Source organism: Acartia tonsa, chromosome 4, assembly GCF_053477335.1.
Source record: "Acartia tonsa isolate MP-2025a chromosome 4, ASM5347733v1, whole genome shotgun sequence".
Classification (NCBI taxonomy): domain Eukaryota; kingdom Metazoa; phylum Arthropoda; class Copepoda; order Calanoida; family Acartiidae; genus Acartia; species Acartia tonsa.
The window spans coordinates 36,097,092-36,115,461 of NC_137263.1; the positions used below are offsets into that span (position 1 = coordinate 36,097,092).

An 18,370-nucleotide genomic window follows, 5' to 3' on the forward strand; every position below is an offset into this window, starting at 1 on the left:
GGAAGTATTACAGGTGGACATTAAAAACAGCATATTTAGCCATTCACATTTAGCACATTTAGTCATTCAAAATATTTTTAGCTATAAATAAAAACAAACAAAAAAAGTTATATAATGGTTAATTTAACACTTTCTTGTCGGCTCTAATTAAAAAAATATGAAAATATAATGGGGCCTTAATTTGCTGGAAACTACCAGGGATATAAAGCGATAAGACAATAGAAGGCCAATTGTTGATACACATAATTTAACATTCTGTAGATTACTATTTGTGGTTGAATTTTTTGGACGCTCAACTCAATGAACAAACCAGTAAAAATTCAATTAAAGTTGCCAAAGTTGTTGAGCCAACGAATAAAAACGTTATTACAAAAGTTTGGGGACTAGTGTAATATACAGCCCAAAGTCCCTTTTCTCCCTGGATAAGTGCGCACACCATCATCAAAATTGTTAATGAAAATAGAACTGGGCTATTTTTTTGCTGTTTAAAGGGCACACCGTATCGTGTGGATGATAGCCTGATATCTAGTTGCCGAAAGTGTACGCAGTTTCCTGGGTGTTTCCTCATCCTAGCTCAATATTTACTACTAGCTACAAATCTTCAAACTTCCCTTTAAAAAATCAAAATTTGAATGTATAAACGATTTATACATTATACATTTGAATTTTTTAAATTTTGATTTTTTTTTTGAAGTTTGAAGCTTTTTTGGCTAGTAGTAAATATTGAGCTAGGATGAGGAAACACCCAGGAAACTGCGTACACTTTCGGCAACTAGATATCAGGCTATCGTGTGGATGGTTTATGAAAAGTGAAGTGGGTCTGAAAAAGAAAGCTTGTATCAGTTACCGTGTAAAGGTGAGCAGGGTAAGACATACCAACTTTTTTCTTCCTTCCTACTTTCACATATTACAAAATACACATACTTACAAATACACTATAAACACACACATAAACACTCTAAAATTACACATAACCACAATTAGTATTTTTTATAGTGATATTAAATGTATAGTGATTTAGATTTTTTTGAAGCGTTGTTACTTTAAATTTTGATATGCCTGTCCTTAAACAAAATTGTAGTAAAATATCTTCAGAGGCATTTGCTGTTACAACATTCTTTTTACTTACTTGAATTTTTCTACATATATAACATCTTTTAAGGAAATTTTTGAATACTTCCATCTTAAAGAAATCTGAAATGAAAAAATTTGGCAAAGCTATTAAAATCAAATCTTATAATTATTAATTTTTATAGAGATAAAAAATCGTTTTATGTTAATTTAGATTAAAAAGGAATATTAATTATTCATTAAAAAATTGTCTACAAATCAAATAGCTGAAAATCTGTAAAAAATCAATGCTTGATTGAAAATAACATCCGTTGGTTCAGCCGTTTAAGGGGTAATATATAACATGCACACATAAGAACATCCTAATCTTTGTTAAAAGAATAGATTTTCCTCTTTTTCTTGAAATTATGGTATATCAACCATCTATTAACCTTTGAGCTGTATCCATATTTAGAAAAAAATTTAACTTCTACGTTTACTCTTGCCAATTTTAACATTTATTTGAAAATATAGGAATTATTTTATCTCTTTAAAACGAAAATTTTAACATTAATGATATATCAAGTACTAGCGGCTACGCCCCAAGAGGCCACTAGGGGAACTTGAGGGGGAGAGGGTTGCCTCCCCCCCCCCCCATTATTAAATTATAGTTTTTAAAAAGGAAAAAAGTAAAAGAAATGGTTCTAAACCTTCTACTGACCTAAATGAAGCTACATTGTAAATAGAACCATATTGGTTTCGCAGTTAGCGAGATCCTTGGTCTTTAAAAATGTCTTTACTAATTTGTCCTAATCCATTATAAAAATTAATTTTGTTTTATTTTTCACTTTATTCTTGACTGTCATAGTTTTTTTTTGGGTGCGATCTTGGTTAACTTAATCTAAGCAGAGCATTTCGATAGTTAAAACAAGAATGACAAACACCATAAAATTTAGTATAAAAAAAAACAAATGATCGCGAGGATTTTTCTGTTATTCGATTATAAAGCTGCCACGCCTTATTATTTTACTAATTCTCGCACAAGGTTTGAAAATGATAGGACGATTTTAACAGACCATAATTTACGATTAAGGCGGATAGACGAAAATTTAAAAAGACGCTTTAATCTATTTTAAATTTTTTCTAAAATGGCTAAAAATGGATATAGAATATACGTGGATGTAATGACAGGGGAAACCTTGTCGTCAATTTTAGGTTCCTCTTTACCCTGTAATTTATTGGTCTATTCGTTCTATTCTATTCGTAGGAGAGGAGGAGGAGATGGGGGAAATGGGTTGGAGGTAAATTGAATAAAAATTGTCGCAATTTAGGTTGCTAACATGGACATCACTTTTTAGTCAGTTCGCTCATCAAGGAGTTTGAGAGAGCCAGCTATAAGTTTGACTTTATTACAGTTTATGATAATCTGGTGTAAGTAATAATTAATCCATTGTCTAAATACCTTTTACTTTGTGACCTAGAAGTGTGACCTAACCTCATTATGCACGCCCTTGTGTAATAAATAAAAACACCTTTTGCTGAATTTTGCAATTCTTAATATTATTTTGATGAAAATTTTTTTCTGTGAACTTATTTCATCCTTTATTGTCAAAATTGTATTCGTTCATTCAAAATAATGTTGCAACTTGGTGTAGCCATAAGAATTAGGAAAATAAAAGAAAATATATCAATAGGTATGCAATGCAAGATGTTTATGCTGTTATTATATTAACATAAGACTAAAACTATTATGTCAAGGAAAGAATAAGGTTACAATGTGGATAAAGGTTTTTAGATGTAATGATTAATGTCGATGATATGTTAATCTTTTATCAAACACCTCTTCTTATTAAAACCCTTTAGCCGACAAAAATAGTTAAAATTCCATACAAGAGTATCGACATCAGTTATAATAGGTCAGTTATTACTACTTAGAATTTAAAAGCAAAATCAATGATTAAAAATGTTATATTTGCATGCATACATAAATATTTTTTATATTTTTCTCGAATAATTTTACCAATCCTGTGTCGTAACCTTTGATAATTTGATTAACAAGATAATTTTTAAAAGATAGATAGAGAGAGGGAGAAAAATAAAGATTTAACAAGTAAAACATAATTTATAAGAAGCGGTTAACACAATACATAAATATAAATGTAATATTTTTCACTTGTTTTCCAATTAAAGTATATTATTTTCGTATAGGTACGGACGTAAAAATGTAAATTATAGAATAGTTGCTTTTTAAGTCTGGAGAATCTTCACATTTGAATCAGCCGTCTAATTTAGATAGCAACCGAGTAAATAGCTTTTCCCTCACAAAAAATTCCTGACAAACATGCCGAATTTATCTGCAACTATGGAGTAGTATTGCTACCATAATAAACGAGCACGACACGACAATAATTGTTAAAAAATGCAAATTGAATTGTCAAAGCTGTAATTTAGAAAGATTTGCAAATTCGCACTGAAATTATTTTTTTTGTGTGCTAAAGTCAATGAATTTTTTAAAAAGAAAAAATTTAAACTATCCCGAGGATCTAGAGGGATAACACAATTGACGATATATTGCTGAACCTCCTCAATTATGATAAACAAAAATACTCAGTCTGTAGATTAAATTTATTGGTGGAAAAGTTTGGACACTGATGGTTTGTACAACCAAATCTAGATTCAATAAAAGTGCCCAAAGATTTAGGCCTGCGAACAAGAGAAAGTGTCTATAAAACACTGAGAGCAAGTAAAATTTACAGTCCAATGTCTTCTCCCTTCCCTAATTAACAAGGAAAAGAACATAATTTCTCAAGGCATAATTAAAAAAGGGGTGACAGGCTTACTCGCCTCAATTGTCATATCCCTACGAAACCATTCTAAAGATTGCTTCCTCATAATTAATTTGTACTGTGATAGCAAAAAATTATAAAATCGCTTTCTATTACACTGTTCATGAACGGGAGTGCCCTAACATTTCAGGATTTATAAAAAAAATTAAACCAAAAATAGGAGAAATTCTTATAGAAATTGTTTAAAAATTTCTATTTTTTATTCAATTAAAGATTGATAAAATTGATTTGTGAAAAATGCCAATAAGATAATAATTCATAATATACAGTATAAAAACAGGAGGATGTTGACTTTCATAATAGCGAAGCTCAACAAATCAGAGAATAACAAAAATAGATTGACTGATTTGCTATTTTGATATTAAAGAAACAAGAGACACAAAATGTAACTATACAACTAAGCTTATAAAACTGTGTATAAATGTCCAAGGAATCGCAATTTCAAAATAATATTAATTTTAGAATTCTATCAAATAGAATTTTGTTCCAAAAAGCAAAAATAAACTTGTTTTATACGAACGTTTTGATTATGAACTGTGAGATTGAAATTATTCCTTACTACCTTGCTTACTACTAATAAAAGATTTTAATAATATTTACTAAAAGACGGACATTGTTGTGTACGCATTTATATTCTGAATGTAGAAAAGCCTCGCATTTAAAAATAGATTTTTTATTTGAGGACTTAAAATAATATTTTTTGTACAATTGTTTTCTAGACTGTGATTAACTTAAACAGGGAGAACTGTATAAAAAAGCTGCGAAAAATTAAATAAAATTTTCTCAAATGTAGATTGAAAATGTAAGCAAGTGACAAAAGTACAAATGCAAGCAATTTACAAAATACTACTCATTCATTTATAGAATTATAATTGATAAATTTTTTTTAAAGAACTCTTTATATAGTACTAATACTACTTTTTTTGAGGGGGGGTTGGGGAATTTATTCTAGATGCAATTTCTCTTTAGATGGTGGTGGTACCTTCCAGTACCATATCGGTTTTTCTGTCAGCGAGATTCTTCAGTACAGACAGACTTACAGAGAGACATCTGTTACTTTTATATAAGGATCCTTTTAAAACTCGAGGAAGACCACATTCCAAGAAATGTGTATAAAAATATATTTATCTATAATCCTATTATATAAAGTAGTAAGCATTTTTTGTCTGTCCTGAAGGATCTCGCTAACCGCTGAACAGATATTGTTCTCCTTAACAGTGAAGCTTCTTATAGGTCCTGGGAAGGTTTTAAACTATTTTTGGGAAGGGTGTCTTTACCCCCCTCCCCCCAAAAAAACTATTTTTACTCTTTTGAAACTCAAATTTAAAATGGGATGAGGTCGACTTTTCCCCCTCCTACCTTAAGTGCCCCTAGAGGCTTCTAGGGGCGTAGCCGCTAGTCTATAATACAAAGTAGAATGAAGTCTGTCCGTCCGTCTGTCCCTTAAGATCTCGGTAACCACTGAACCGATCGGATTCTACTCTTCAGGGAATATACCTACTGGTCCTGTGCTGGTTTTAGGCTATTTTCTTGGGGGATGGGACACCCCAACCCCCCCCCCAAAAAAAAAAAAATTCCCCCACCCAAATTTTTTTAAACGAATTTTGCGAATTCGCCATTTATTTCCAAAAATTTGCAATCCATTCACATTTTTTGACTGGGTAGGTAACAGAAAATGTAATTATAAATCTTGGGGCAAAGCCCCTAGAGGCTAGGGGCTAAGCTGCTAGTTACAATATATGGCAATGATTTAGCTTATCATCAATTAGTCAAAATTCATACAGACAAATCTTTTGGCAAATTAGTTTGAGTTAAGATAAATGATGACAAGAACATAAAAGTGAAAGAGGTTAAAAATTGTAGAGTATCATTGCTAACAAAACTATTTCTGATAATTTATTTTTACGGCGGTAGACATAAAAATTATTGTTATTATTTCAGCGCAGTTTTTATATAATTGTGCTTTTATTTTTTTCTGATGATAAGATTTTCATGATTTCAAAGTTTTTTTTATCAAGAAACTGATTTTTTTGCACCCGTCAACAGGTTATTCTTAATGGCTCCTGAGAAAGTCATATTTCTAATAATGCACCATCCCATAACTAGTTTTTTAGGCCTAGGCCTGAAATAATATTTTCCTATGTTTCCCATCCCTTATCCCTGATATGGCGATTCTTCGTATTTTTCACAGTAGCTTCTCTCCTATTTCTAGCCCCTGCGGGGGCTCTAACCCTGCGGGGCCAATTACCTAACCATGCGGGGCAATCACCTAACCCAATATAACCTAACCTAAAATAACCTATAAAAAGCCATTTGAAAAATACGACGAATCGTCCCTTATGGGGCAATGTTACGAAAGGGACTATTCCCAAACTTTCTTATTAACAATTTAAAGTACAACTGGATATTTGAATTAAACAAATATACCCCTTCTTAAGATTGATGTAAAAATTGCTAGTTTGTAAAATCAAATCAAGATTCAATAAATCAAAATGTCTCTTAAGTTTTAATGCAACGAATAAGAGAACGTGTTTATAATAGATCTTAGTGGACCAGTATAATTGAAAGTCTAACGTCCCTGTCAACAACGGGATTTTCAACACTACTATCGTGTGATAAAGTTTTTCAAAAACTGTTTTCTTTGTTTTTCAAGATATTTGTCCATACTGATAAAAAAGAAGGCCTACATATGAAAGTGTTAATCTGATATGAAAACCTGAAAATATTTTAATTTCTCTATTAGGATATTAGCGGTGTTCAGATAAACCAGCAGTATTTTTTAACAAAGCTATTATCTAAATCAGTTGGTCTGTCATACAGTCTGTAAGAACGCCATTTCAAGCTTTTACAAATAGCAATAACACTATCAGTATAAATATAATTAATAATACTATTTATACTTTTACTATTAGAGGATTTGGATAAGATATCTTTTAGCATAATTTTTGTTGTATTTCATAAACTTTTTCAGTTCAATGAACTGAACTGAAGACATTTTGAATTGATTAACACATCTTTTATTATGTGACCCTTTAAATATGATGATTCTTAATTTAGAACATATTTTTAATGCTCAAAGTACAATAAAATTTAAATTTGGTAATTAATACCTAATGATTTTACAATGTAATTAAATGAGCGCTTATTTACTCGAAGACATTGGTTTCTTTTGTGGGGACGAGCAATTTTTTTGGGAAGAGGGGTCGCATCTCTGATGAAAATAGCCAAAAACCTTGGTATGACCAGCGGGGAAGCCTCCATTGAAAGTTTAATGATTATCTTCCTATTTTCTTTTCTTTTGAATTTCATTTTCCTTTAAGATAACGTGAAAAAATCCTAAGTGACTTATTTTGTAAAAGAAAGTTAATTGTCCAATCAACCATTTGAAGTCTTGACTCATATATATCTGTGCGTTTATTATCATGAGATGTGACTAATTTTTATTGTCTTGAATCTGATAAAGTAGCCAAATAAGTCCAAATTCATGATACCTACTATAAATTTATAGCGTCTTTGGGGTATCTCAAATAATTTTTTTATGGAGGAGGGATAATTTTGCTACCAGAAGTAATTTAGACTCTTTTTGAAGCCAGCTACAATTTTGAGATTCAGTACTATCACCTTCCCAAATATATCTTGATAAAATGGGTATATCAATACTTGGATCTTACACCAGATTTTCACATTTTCTAATAAAGTGAAACATGCTGCGGTCTGGAAAAAAAACAATTTTCCCTTCCACCCCCTTTACTCCATAGTCCATCCCATCCTCATCTACTGGAGGAACTAACTAACCAATAAGTGATGTCCATGTTAACAAGCTAAATTGACGACAATTATATCCATAATATCCACGTATATTTTACATCCATTCTTGATTGTTAGCACAAATAGAAATTGGTTGCAAAAATAATTTCACTTTCTCTTTCTACAAGCTATTATGCTATTATGTGGTAGAAAATAACAAATTACATTTTATGCATCATGTACATTTGTGTTGGTCTATTAGGACAATTCATGAAAACTATTACAAAAATTATGTTTTACTTAGTTATCTAGCTAGTAATATTCTGTTTTACAAAACTTAATTGATGATTATTTAAATCTATAATTGTATTTAAATATATAATCTAAAATCCTAATAAATTTTTTTTGATTGATTGTTGACAAAATAATTTTATAAAAGAGAAATTAATACTTTGTCAAAACCTTTAAAGAAATTTTAACTCCTAAAATCCGCGAAACTGTACTCTTTCTACTCTTTTTCTTAATTAATATCTCATGTCAAAAAGAAATAAATCAAATATATATAGAGATAAAAAGTTCAACGACTTGAAGGATTAGAAATTGATGAAGGAAGATGAACTGAAAACAGGTTGCCTTGGAATTAGATTTTGACCCCAGGCCAAATTTCTTGTCCCGTTACATCAATAATTGATTATTCAACTTTAAATATTTTGTAACAGTTGCTTTTTTTCATTAAAATACAAATTCTTTTAGCTTATGTAGTTGTACATTTTAATTGTATATTGATTCAAAATCAATAATAAGAATTACAATTTTAATTATTTGTGTACTACTCTAATTTGTAATTCACAGGGTTGGTTGTTATAACAGCATGTCAGGAAAACTTTCATATTCTATGCATTAAAAACAAGTTAAATTTCTCCACATTTTATCTAAAATCATCAAAACAACACAATTCTAGTCAATTGCCAAGGGCTATGTAATTCCCCCACAAGGCGCAATAATTAAAAAAATATCACTATTTAAACATTATAAAATCATATCTTTTTGTATAAAGACATAGTAAGGTTTTTTTTGTTGTATGTTAAGATCTAGTTAACCACTGACCTGGATAAGCTTGCTTCTCAATATAAGAGAAGCTTCACATAGGACCCAGGATGGTTTGGGATCTTATATTTTCAAAGAAGGCGTCTTAACTTTTATTTTTATAGCTAGTCAGTGTTTTTAGTAAGTAGTAGATGTAAAATTTTTCATTGAATTTAGATATGGAATCGGTTTTTTTTTGTGGACCTCTTATTTTTTAAGTAATTTAAGTTTAAAAAAAAAAAATTAATTCGGTTTTAAGGTACTAAAACGCAACAAAAAAAAGAAGAAAACTGCTATTATGAACAAAAAATAGTAAGATCTTTAATTTGACACCTTACTTTTTAAATTCTGTTGAGTAGTTATTGAAAAAATCTATTTTTTTTAACCCACAAGAAAAAAAACTTTAAACTTAAATCTATTATTACACAGGCATAATTATTTATACTTTTAGAATGAGAAAAATATTACAAATCCATTCTAAGCAAAATTGAAATAAAAAGTCTACAAAATAGTAAATTTTTTTTCAACAATTACCTGACAGGATTAAAAAAGTAAGGTGTCAAATTAAAGATCTTACTATTTTTGTTCATAATGGCAATTTTTTTCTTTTTTTGTTGTGGTTTAGTACCTTAAAACCGACTTATTTAAAAAAAAAACTTAGATTACTTAAAAAATAAGTTGTCTACAAAAAAATGATTGCATATCTAAATTCTATGGAAAAATTTTACATCTACTACTTACTAAAAACACCGACTACCTTTAAAAATAAAAGTTAAGACACCTTCTTTCACTCTTGGGATGGCTTTAGTTGTTAGGGGTACAGCCATTAAGATTATAAATATATATTCCTAACAAAAATTTACATTTCAGGATGAGACGGTTAGACCTGCCTGGATGGGCGGGGGTTACCTGTCTATTAATTGGCTCCAGCCTAGCTCTGGACGACAGATTTGTGCAGGCTGCCTCACCTGACTTTGACCTGGAGAACCTGTTGGATGGAAAGCCACAGCTCAGACTCTACTCAAATCTTTATAACACAGATGATGTGGATAAACCCGGAAAGTTTAGTCGTGATTCTGTGGAGGCTGCTCCTGATTCCCTGAAATTACCCACATTCTCCAAACATGCTTCACTGCCTTATCTCAGGTCCATGGGTGTCACATAATTATAATTTTATCTGCATTCCTATTCTAAACTATAATTTGATATCCGAATATCTAGTTTGATTAAACAAACAATTATGTTGATATATAATACTGCAAAAACTTTCATATTGTTTGAAGATAAATGAAAATAAAACTTTTTGGCTTGAACTTTTTTCACAAACAGATAAATTTATTAGCTTTGGTAGAGTTAAAGAGCAAATTTAAAATTTAGCTAGGGAAGAGTAAGAAAAATGCATGACAAGAAAAGGGAATGTACAATATAAAAGTCGGTCGAATGGAGAAACTAAGTTAAAGAGTAGTCGGTATGTTATGGTAATGGATGTAGAATATACCTGGATATTATGACAAGGGAATAATTGTCGTCAATTTAGATTGCTATTACCCTTAACATTTATTGGTCAGCTCGGTCATTCAGTAGGAGAGGAGGGAATGGGATAAAGGGGGTAATGGTATGGGATCGTTTTTTTTCGCCAGCAACAAGTTTCATTTTATTACAGTACATGATAATCTGGTGTAAGATCCAAGTATTAATAAATCCATTGTAAAATTGAAAACTATTTTTGTGATTAATAAAAGACACCTATGTTATGTTTAAAGGTCAGAAAATGTAGGACCATTTAACAGGCAGTTTGTGGAGGCGGGATCCTTGAAATATTACGGGGGAGCAGCCCCGGGGGGATACTCTCCAGCATCTTACTCTAATGTAGATGCTCTTAAAAATATCCAAAGGTAATTGTTAAAATATGTAAAAGTTTAAAAGAGAAAACTCAGTAAACCTTTCTTATAATTGTTTCATGACCCTGTAGACATTTTTATATCCCAGGGGGAAGTTTTTTTAATCTAACTACCTAAACCAAAATTAGAAATAAAATTTTAAGCCAAATAAAATACGTCCCCCCCCCCTTCTCTTGTTGAATTAAAAGTTTCGAAAGAACAACAATTTTATCAGAGAAAGAGGAGACAATGGGCTGTTTACTCACTAGTCCCCAAAGTTTTATAATAACGTTTTCTTATTCGTGGCTTTACAACTTTGGGGACTTTTACTGAATTATGATTGGTTGGCTTATTAAGTTGAGTGTTCGAACTTTTCAATTCCTAATTTTATCTATAGATGGGGTAATTTTGTGTGTCATCATTAAGGATGTACATCAATTTATCGATTATTGTCTTATCCCTTTAGTTCCATGCAATTTTATACTACACAGTTTAGTAAAATGTCAAAATCTAAAAATTTGAATCTATAACAATTTAAATATCTCTATTCTAAAAAGCTAAATTAATTACTTACAGTTAACCACTACTTTTAATCTAATATAATACTTGTATATCAGGTATACTCTGGAGAATCCAGCAGCTGACCTGGAGTTTCCAAGTTCCCTAGGACAAGACGGATTTACTTATTATGGAGCAGCTACGCACCTTAATGCCAATCCTTTCCTATATGCGAGGTATGATAATGAGTTTTCGGGTTCGAGAATGACGAACCAAAAATTTTAAATTGGTCTTTATTAATGCCTAGTTATAAGAGTAGAGGGAATTTCCTAACCCGTTAAAAAACAATGTTATATAGAAAAACAAACTGCATTCAAAGGGATGGTTGAATGCAATGATACAGATAAAGGATCATAAGCGACGATTAGGTATAAATAAAATGGGTATAGAAGGAAATTTGTGATAAAAAGTAATCATCTTAATCTCCACTTGCAATTTAAGAGATTTTATCAATTATATTTCTAAAATTTAGATCGATGTTGGAGGAAGCTAAAGCCCGCGTACCCGTGGGAGAGGTGAAGAAACCCCTGCGGGCCGACGTTGAACGAAGGGTTTATGTACCTGAACCTCTTAACATGTATGCCTCTTCCTCTAGGTTAGTCATTGGTGTGCTATCCCTGTTTTTTATTCCTATTTTTAATTTATTTCAAAATAAGGTGGTGAGGGGTTATATGCTCGACTAGGCACTTTAGGGAAAACACCTTGGTTTTTTAATGCCCTTAGGACTTGGAAGAATCTTCCTTTAAAATATTTAAATATCATTTACATTTTTAAGAAGAAAGAATAGCATATATCAAGTAAAAAACATTAGCTTTAAAGATAAATACTAATTTCTTCTGTTATTGAATTTTAACATAGGTAATTAGTATTTTTTTTTCAATTTTACTTCGTAATTAAAATTTGAGTATGGACAATAAACTTGTTAGGATTTTGTGGATATAGAAACTTAAATGGTAAATCAGTTAACCAAACAGGTTTAAATTATCGGCTAAAAAATTCGAAATTTTGAATTGTATTAATGAATTTTATATTATTTAGACTGTTCCAGAAGTCTCTATCTGAGCACAAGACCCAGTTTGAGTCCCTGCATGACCGCGAGTTCCTGTCTGCCCGGGCTAACCCCGGTCACAAGGCTGGTCATCACTACCATGAACTCAGCCAGCCATTGATCAAAAGTACGTACAGTTTTTTTGGCAGAAATAAAAATATTAGAGTCCACAAAGTTTCATAAACACGCTTATTAAAACCTTTTGGGACTTTGATTAAATATTGATTATTTAGTACAAAATTGCAAGGAGTGTCCAATACTTTCAATAGATAATTTAAATCTTCAGAAGGTGTACTTTTGTTATATAATTAGAGGTCGACATGAATTTATTGTTTATGTACATTATTATGTAAAACTTTTTGTGGGAAACCGCCTTTTGAACTTTTTTTGTTTTGTTTAGGCAGTGTACTTTTGTTATATAATTGGAGGTCGACATGAATTTATTGTTTATGTACATTATTATGTAAAACTTTTTGAGGGAAACCGCCTTTTGAACTTTTTTTGTTTTGTTTAGGCAGTCCAAAAGACTTTAAGATCGTGTGTTACTACGAGGCGTGGGCCGTCTACAGAAAGGCCCCCTTCAACTTCGGCGTCAGCGATATCGACCCCTTCGCGTGCACCCACATCATCTACAGCTTTGCCGGCCTTGACAACAAGACTCTCACCATTGTCTCACTGGACAAAGAGGAGGATATTGTTAAAGGTAGGTTTGATCTTTTATTTTCATTAGTGTAGCATTAAGTATATACAGGTGGGTGGGATGTGAGGGGATGGTAAAGGGGTGTTTATCCCCCCACCCCCTCGAGAAAAATAATAAATACTGGGACACTCAGGACCAGGTGTAGCGACTGAAAGAGTCTAAAGTCTTTATTTCTTAAATTCTTTTTTTGTATTCATTCGAGTCCGGTGGATAGGAACCGGTTCTCATCCATACGAAAAAACTATGACTAGCATCGTATTATATCCAGCTTTCTACGAATATAAAAATGTACAATCAATGTACAAGCCAGTGCCTTCGGCACCTCGGGGCTAAAAAAACTGGTTTTAATCTTATAATTGTACATTCTATATCCGCGGAAAGATGTCTATAATACGATGCCACAAATAACTATTCTTATTATTGTATAATTTTAAAAAAAAGTTATAATTTTAGCATTTTCGCGACGACCCCTTTTATTTTGTTCTGCTTTTCCTCCACAATAAACAATAATAAAAATCTTTGTAAACTTTCAGATAAAATATCTAGCTTTCTAGTCATTATCATAACGATTATCGTTACACGCATTATTGCGTTATATGAGAGATAAGACTACATAAATTTATCGTGGGTTTTAAATAAGGAAATTTTAATTAAATTTGATGAGAGACACCCAGTAAACCGATAATGTACGCAAGTTAAGAGTTCAATATTACAATAACTTATAACACACAGCTTCTAAATTATAATTGGTTTTAAAAACCTCTTTGTTTTGAATTATTTCTCAAACTCCCAAAATCTATATGTAAAGATATGTACTGTAAAAATCGGACCTTAAATTATTCCACACGACCCCCCCCCCCCCCTTATTATTCAACCCTGTATATTTCAAACTTATTCTACTTATTTGTTAGTCTAAATGCAGGGAGGGAGAGGACATTAGGCTGTTTATTACACTAGCCCTCATAGTTTTGTAATAACGTTTTCTTATTCGTTGGCTCAACAACTTTGGGTACTTTTATTGAATTTTGATTGGATGGTTCATTAAGTTGAGTGTCTAAACATTTCAACTACTAATTTTAATCTACTGAAAGGGTAATTTTATGTATGATTGTTGGGGATTTACACCAAATCAAACTAAATGCAACAAAATAGATGGAGTCACATTAAAAGATGTAGGCATACCTATTTTGGATAAGCGTACTTATCTTCACTTTGGTGTGCTTATCCCTACAAAGGTGATCTATTTACAAATAGGCATACCTAACCTTTACATAATATTTTAATATTATCATAATATGCTATTTTATAAAGTTTATTTTAAATTATTGGCTATCATTGGTTCTTTACTTTTCTGTTGGACAGAAAATAGCTATCGTTTGCTATATTCTGAATTGGTTGTTTTGTCAAAACGTTTTAAAGCAAAAATGTTCTAAAATTTCTCTTTGCTTTCTCTTCCTTAGTATTTAGTTTGGATATTTCAAACCTGTTTCTTTTAGTCTGGACAGATATGTAGGACACACGAGTAGACTGGCTCAAAATTTATGATAACTATTTTTCTATTCTTGTAATTGATATTTAAGTCAAAGCTTAATAACTACATAGGATCTAAAAAAATGGAAAATATTATTATTTTTTTGACATTGGCTATTAGTTGACTAAATCAAACGTCATAAAATATGGAATTTATTGTAATATTAAACTACTTTATGGGGATTAGTTATTAATACAAGTTTAAGGATGATATATAGTAATCTTACCCTGTTTAAAAAGTACAAAATTTATCTCTTGTCTATATAGCTTGAACGTATTACATATTATTGAATAATCATATGAAGAATTTGAGGGATTAAAAATGCGCTAAAAAAGTAGCCAGCCTAACGTAGTTTATATCTGTATGAACTCGCCTAGGCCTGACCTTTTCAAAACAGCTCCAAACAAAAAACAATTTAGATCTTAAATGTTGCTTCCAATGTTGCAAAGATTAAGACTTTATTTTAGCAAAAAATAACAATATCTGGGCATAATATGATTAGTTATAATGTCTGTCTAGCTGCCTCTACGAAAACCGCCCGGTCTTTTAGATTATCTTTTTTGAGGAAGCTTCATTTTAAATATGGACAGTTTAGAATTAAAAACTAACCTGCATCATTTTTTTTCTTTTTTTATAGTCTACTATTTGGTATAACATGCAAAAACGACCAGATTGAGACAAATTCAAAAACAAACAAGCGACTAAAGGGGTAAAAAACCCTTAAGGTTTAATTATGGACGGACGAAAAAAAGAATGAATTTACAAGAGTAGCTCTTAAACATACCCCCAAACTTATTTGTTTTATGAAAATACTAAATCTCACTTTTGACCAAAACTTTTACTTGAATAAATCTATGAAAGAGAAAACTATACAGCTTATGTAACTTTGAAACATTTTTAAAGTACCCTTTTTGAGTTTTTATTTATTTAGTTAACTTTAAAGATTTAGAATTTTAAAAAGGAAAACTAAAATTGTTTCGAAAAAAGTCTAAATAAAATGAAAAAGTAATCTGAGAATATTCGTATGTTTCAATAAATTCATCAATAAATAATTTGTTTTAGGATCTTACAAATCAGCAGTTGGTCTGAAGCAGGTTAACCCCAGCCTCAAGATTATGCTTGCCATCGGCGGCTGGAATGAGGGTGGCAAGAAATACTCTGACATGGCATCCAGCAAGCAGTCGCGCGCCGCCTTTATCGCCTCTGTCGTCGCCATGATGGAAGAGCACGGCTTCGACGGATTTGATCTGGACTGGGAATACCCGGGCGCTACGGACCGCGACGGCAAGTGGGCCGACAAGAAAAACTTTGCCGATCTGGTTGAAGAGCTGAGCGAGGAGTTTGCCCCACGCGGCTGGCTGCTGTCCGCCGCCGTTTCCCCAGCTTCTTTCCGTGTTGAAGAAGGTTATGATGTTGCTCGGATCGCGCGCAAGTTGGACTTCATCAATGTGATGACATATGATCTGCATGGGTCATGGGACAACTTTGCTGATCACCACTCCCCCCTACACACCAGGGAGCATGACTCCTGGGAGTTCCAGTCTCTCAACACGGTAAGGACTATGTTTCTAGCAGATATACAGGGTTGAATTAATTAGAAATAAAAAAAAATGCAAGGCTTGCAATAATTCAATTAAAGGTTATTTATTTTAACTAAGAAACCAAAATTTAATAAATTTAAAAATTCAAGAACATTGAAAAAGTCCTTAACAATTTAAGCCTGTTAGGCAAAACAATTTCTATATTCTTTATTTTCAAAAATGTTTATAATTGATAATAACCTTTTAATTTAGGAGAAAGGATTAGCTTTATGGAAGGCCAAGGGAGCTCCTTTGGAGAAGCTTATGCTTGGTACACCATTCTATGGAAGATCTTTTACACTGAAGGATGCCAGCAAAAATAAACCTGGCGCCAGAATTAAGGGTCCAGGTACGTTTTTTTTTCAATCTACCTATTTTATCCATCTATCTAAATATCTAAACCCGGGCCACAACTAAATACGTACCTGGCATATTTTGATATCTTATATCTATCTATCTATAGGACCTGGAGGAGAGTATACAGAGGAGCCTGGGTACCTGGCATATTTTGATATCTTATATCTATCAATCTATAGGACCTGGAGGAGAGTATACAGAAAAGCCTGGGTACCTGGCATATTTTGATATCTTATATCTATCTATCTATAGGACCTGGAGGAGAGTATACAGAGGAGCCTGGGTACCTGTCATATTTTGAGATCTGTCAGATGCTAGCTGAAGGTGGATGGACGGAGGCAAAGGATTCAGATAATAATCCTTATATTGTTAAGGTAAAAATTATAAATTCAGGGAGTAAAGGTAAAATTAACATTAATGAGCTAGAGATTAAGAAATTTGTATAAAACTAATAGGATTTTTTTTAAAGGAAATTAAATAAATAGTCAAAAACATGAATAAGGCGTTTGTCTGTCTGTTAGATTTGCAAACGATTTGTTTAATGTATTTTTAGGGATGCTTCATATGTACATCTTTATTTAACACATTTTCAAATGAAAGATGCAAGGGGGCAGAGCTAAAAGTATAAAAAAAGAAATTGAGAGGCAAAAAAAAGAGTGGAAGAAATGGGCCAAAAAATACAAAATAGAATTAGATAAACCTTAAAAATGAAGAAGTAGAAAACAAAAATTATATTGCCCAGTTCACAATTAACGTTTAAAGGTCGGCCGATTTTTTTCTGTAGGTCAACCTAAACAAGTACAACCCACAATTACCTTTATAAAATCAGTCAACCTAAAGCTTCTATAGGTCGACCTAAAATTTTCAGAGGTCGACCGTTGTCTTTTGTTAACTGGGCTTAAACATGATATATTTGGTATTATTCCAATATGTTTTTCAGGGTGATCACTGGATCGGCTATGACGACGTCAACGCCATCAAGCGCAAGATGCACTTTGTCCGCAAGGCCGGCCTCGGAGGTGCTATGATCTGGGCCATGGACCTGGATGATTACAAGGGGGTGTGCGGCACCAAGGCTCCCCTCCTCACCAATATGAACTTGATTCTTAGACGTAAGATGTTTTTTACATTACAAATGAAAACATTTGGGCAATTTTCCTCAAAGTGACATATTGAGCACATAACCCCACCTACACTATTTGTAATAAAATTAAAACATTTGGAGTGGGTATTTCTTTGTTTGCTTGTTTATTACTACAAGTCGGGTTATGACATGTTCAATTCATTTTAAATATTAGGAGGTGGGGTTATTTCTCGATAGTTACTTTAAGAAAAAGTAAAATATTTAAAATTACAATCTATTTCAGTATAGAATTTTATATTTATTTCACGTTCAACCAATCATAGTCCAAACAGATTTTTAACCCTATGGGGTCTTCTTGATCCTACCTAACCCAAAATAATCCAATCGTACTAGATGAACAATAAATGAGGTCAATGTTAGCAACTTAAATTTATGACAATTGAATGACAATTTGATTATTTCAGCCAAGGGAGGTGTTGTTGCAGAGACGGACGTCGAGGTAGTAGCTGACCTGACTACCGACACCCAGGGTGGTAGCAACGACTATGATTATGACAGTGGCAACTGGGAGGACACTGGTAGCTGGCAACAGTCAGGGATGGATACTTAAATGTTTAATTAAATTTGTGTTAACAATATTACATTTTGGTCAATTAAATAATCTTTTTTTTCTAGTAATAATTCAAATACTCATTCTTTTATTTTTTGTTTGTTTGTACTTTTGTTTTTAGTAAGGCTTCCTGTTAGTGTTTATATTGAGTGTTTTTACCTGGTTGTCTTCTAGTTTTTTTTGTTATTCTTTTTAACTTTCTTAATGACTGTTTGTCTAATTTAGCTTTAAAGTTCTCTCTATCTTTTTTTATTTGCTTGCTTTCTTCTTTGTGACTGTATTCCTGTAGCTTA

The 18,370-nt window shown here is 31.9% G+C and overlaps 1 protein-coding gene across 1 annotated transcript in view; it reads left to right on the forward strand.

The window, feature by feature from the left end:
• The first annotated feature begins 843 nt into the window (after nucleotides 1-843).
• The window catches only part of LOC145316993 (putative chitinase 10), a 38,617-nt gene continuing 21,090 nt past the window's right edge, over nucleotides 844-18,370 (forward strand). The window contains exons 1-12 of the mRNA XM_080157848.1: nucleotides 844-865; nucleotides 9,600-9,875; nucleotides 10,493-10,624; nucleotides 11,227-11,343; nucleotides 11,640-11,762; nucleotides 12,206-12,342; nucleotides 12,730-12,918; nucleotides 15,509-15,999; nucleotides 16,240-16,375; nucleotides 16,636-16,757; nucleotides 17,324-17,495; nucleotides 17,932-18,059. Of these exons, the coding sequence (XP_080013974.1) occupies nucleotides 9,601-9,875; nucleotides 10,493-10,624; nucleotides 11,227-11,343; nucleotides 11,640-11,762; nucleotides 12,206-12,342; nucleotides 12,730-12,918; nucleotides 15,509-15,999; nucleotides 16,240-16,375; nucleotides 16,636-16,757; nucleotides 17,324-17,495; nucleotides 17,932-18,059 (2,022 nt within the window). The 5' untranslated portion in view covers nucleotides 844-865; nucleotide 9,600. The remainder of the gene's footprint in view (nucleotides 866-9,599; nucleotides 9,876-10,492; nucleotides 10,625-11,226; nucleotides 11,344-11,639; nucleotides 11,763-12,205; nucleotides 12,343-12,729; nucleotides 12,919-15,508; nucleotides 16,000-16,239; nucleotides 16,376-16,635; nucleotides 16,758-17,323; nucleotides 17,496-17,931; nucleotides 18,060-18,370) is intronic.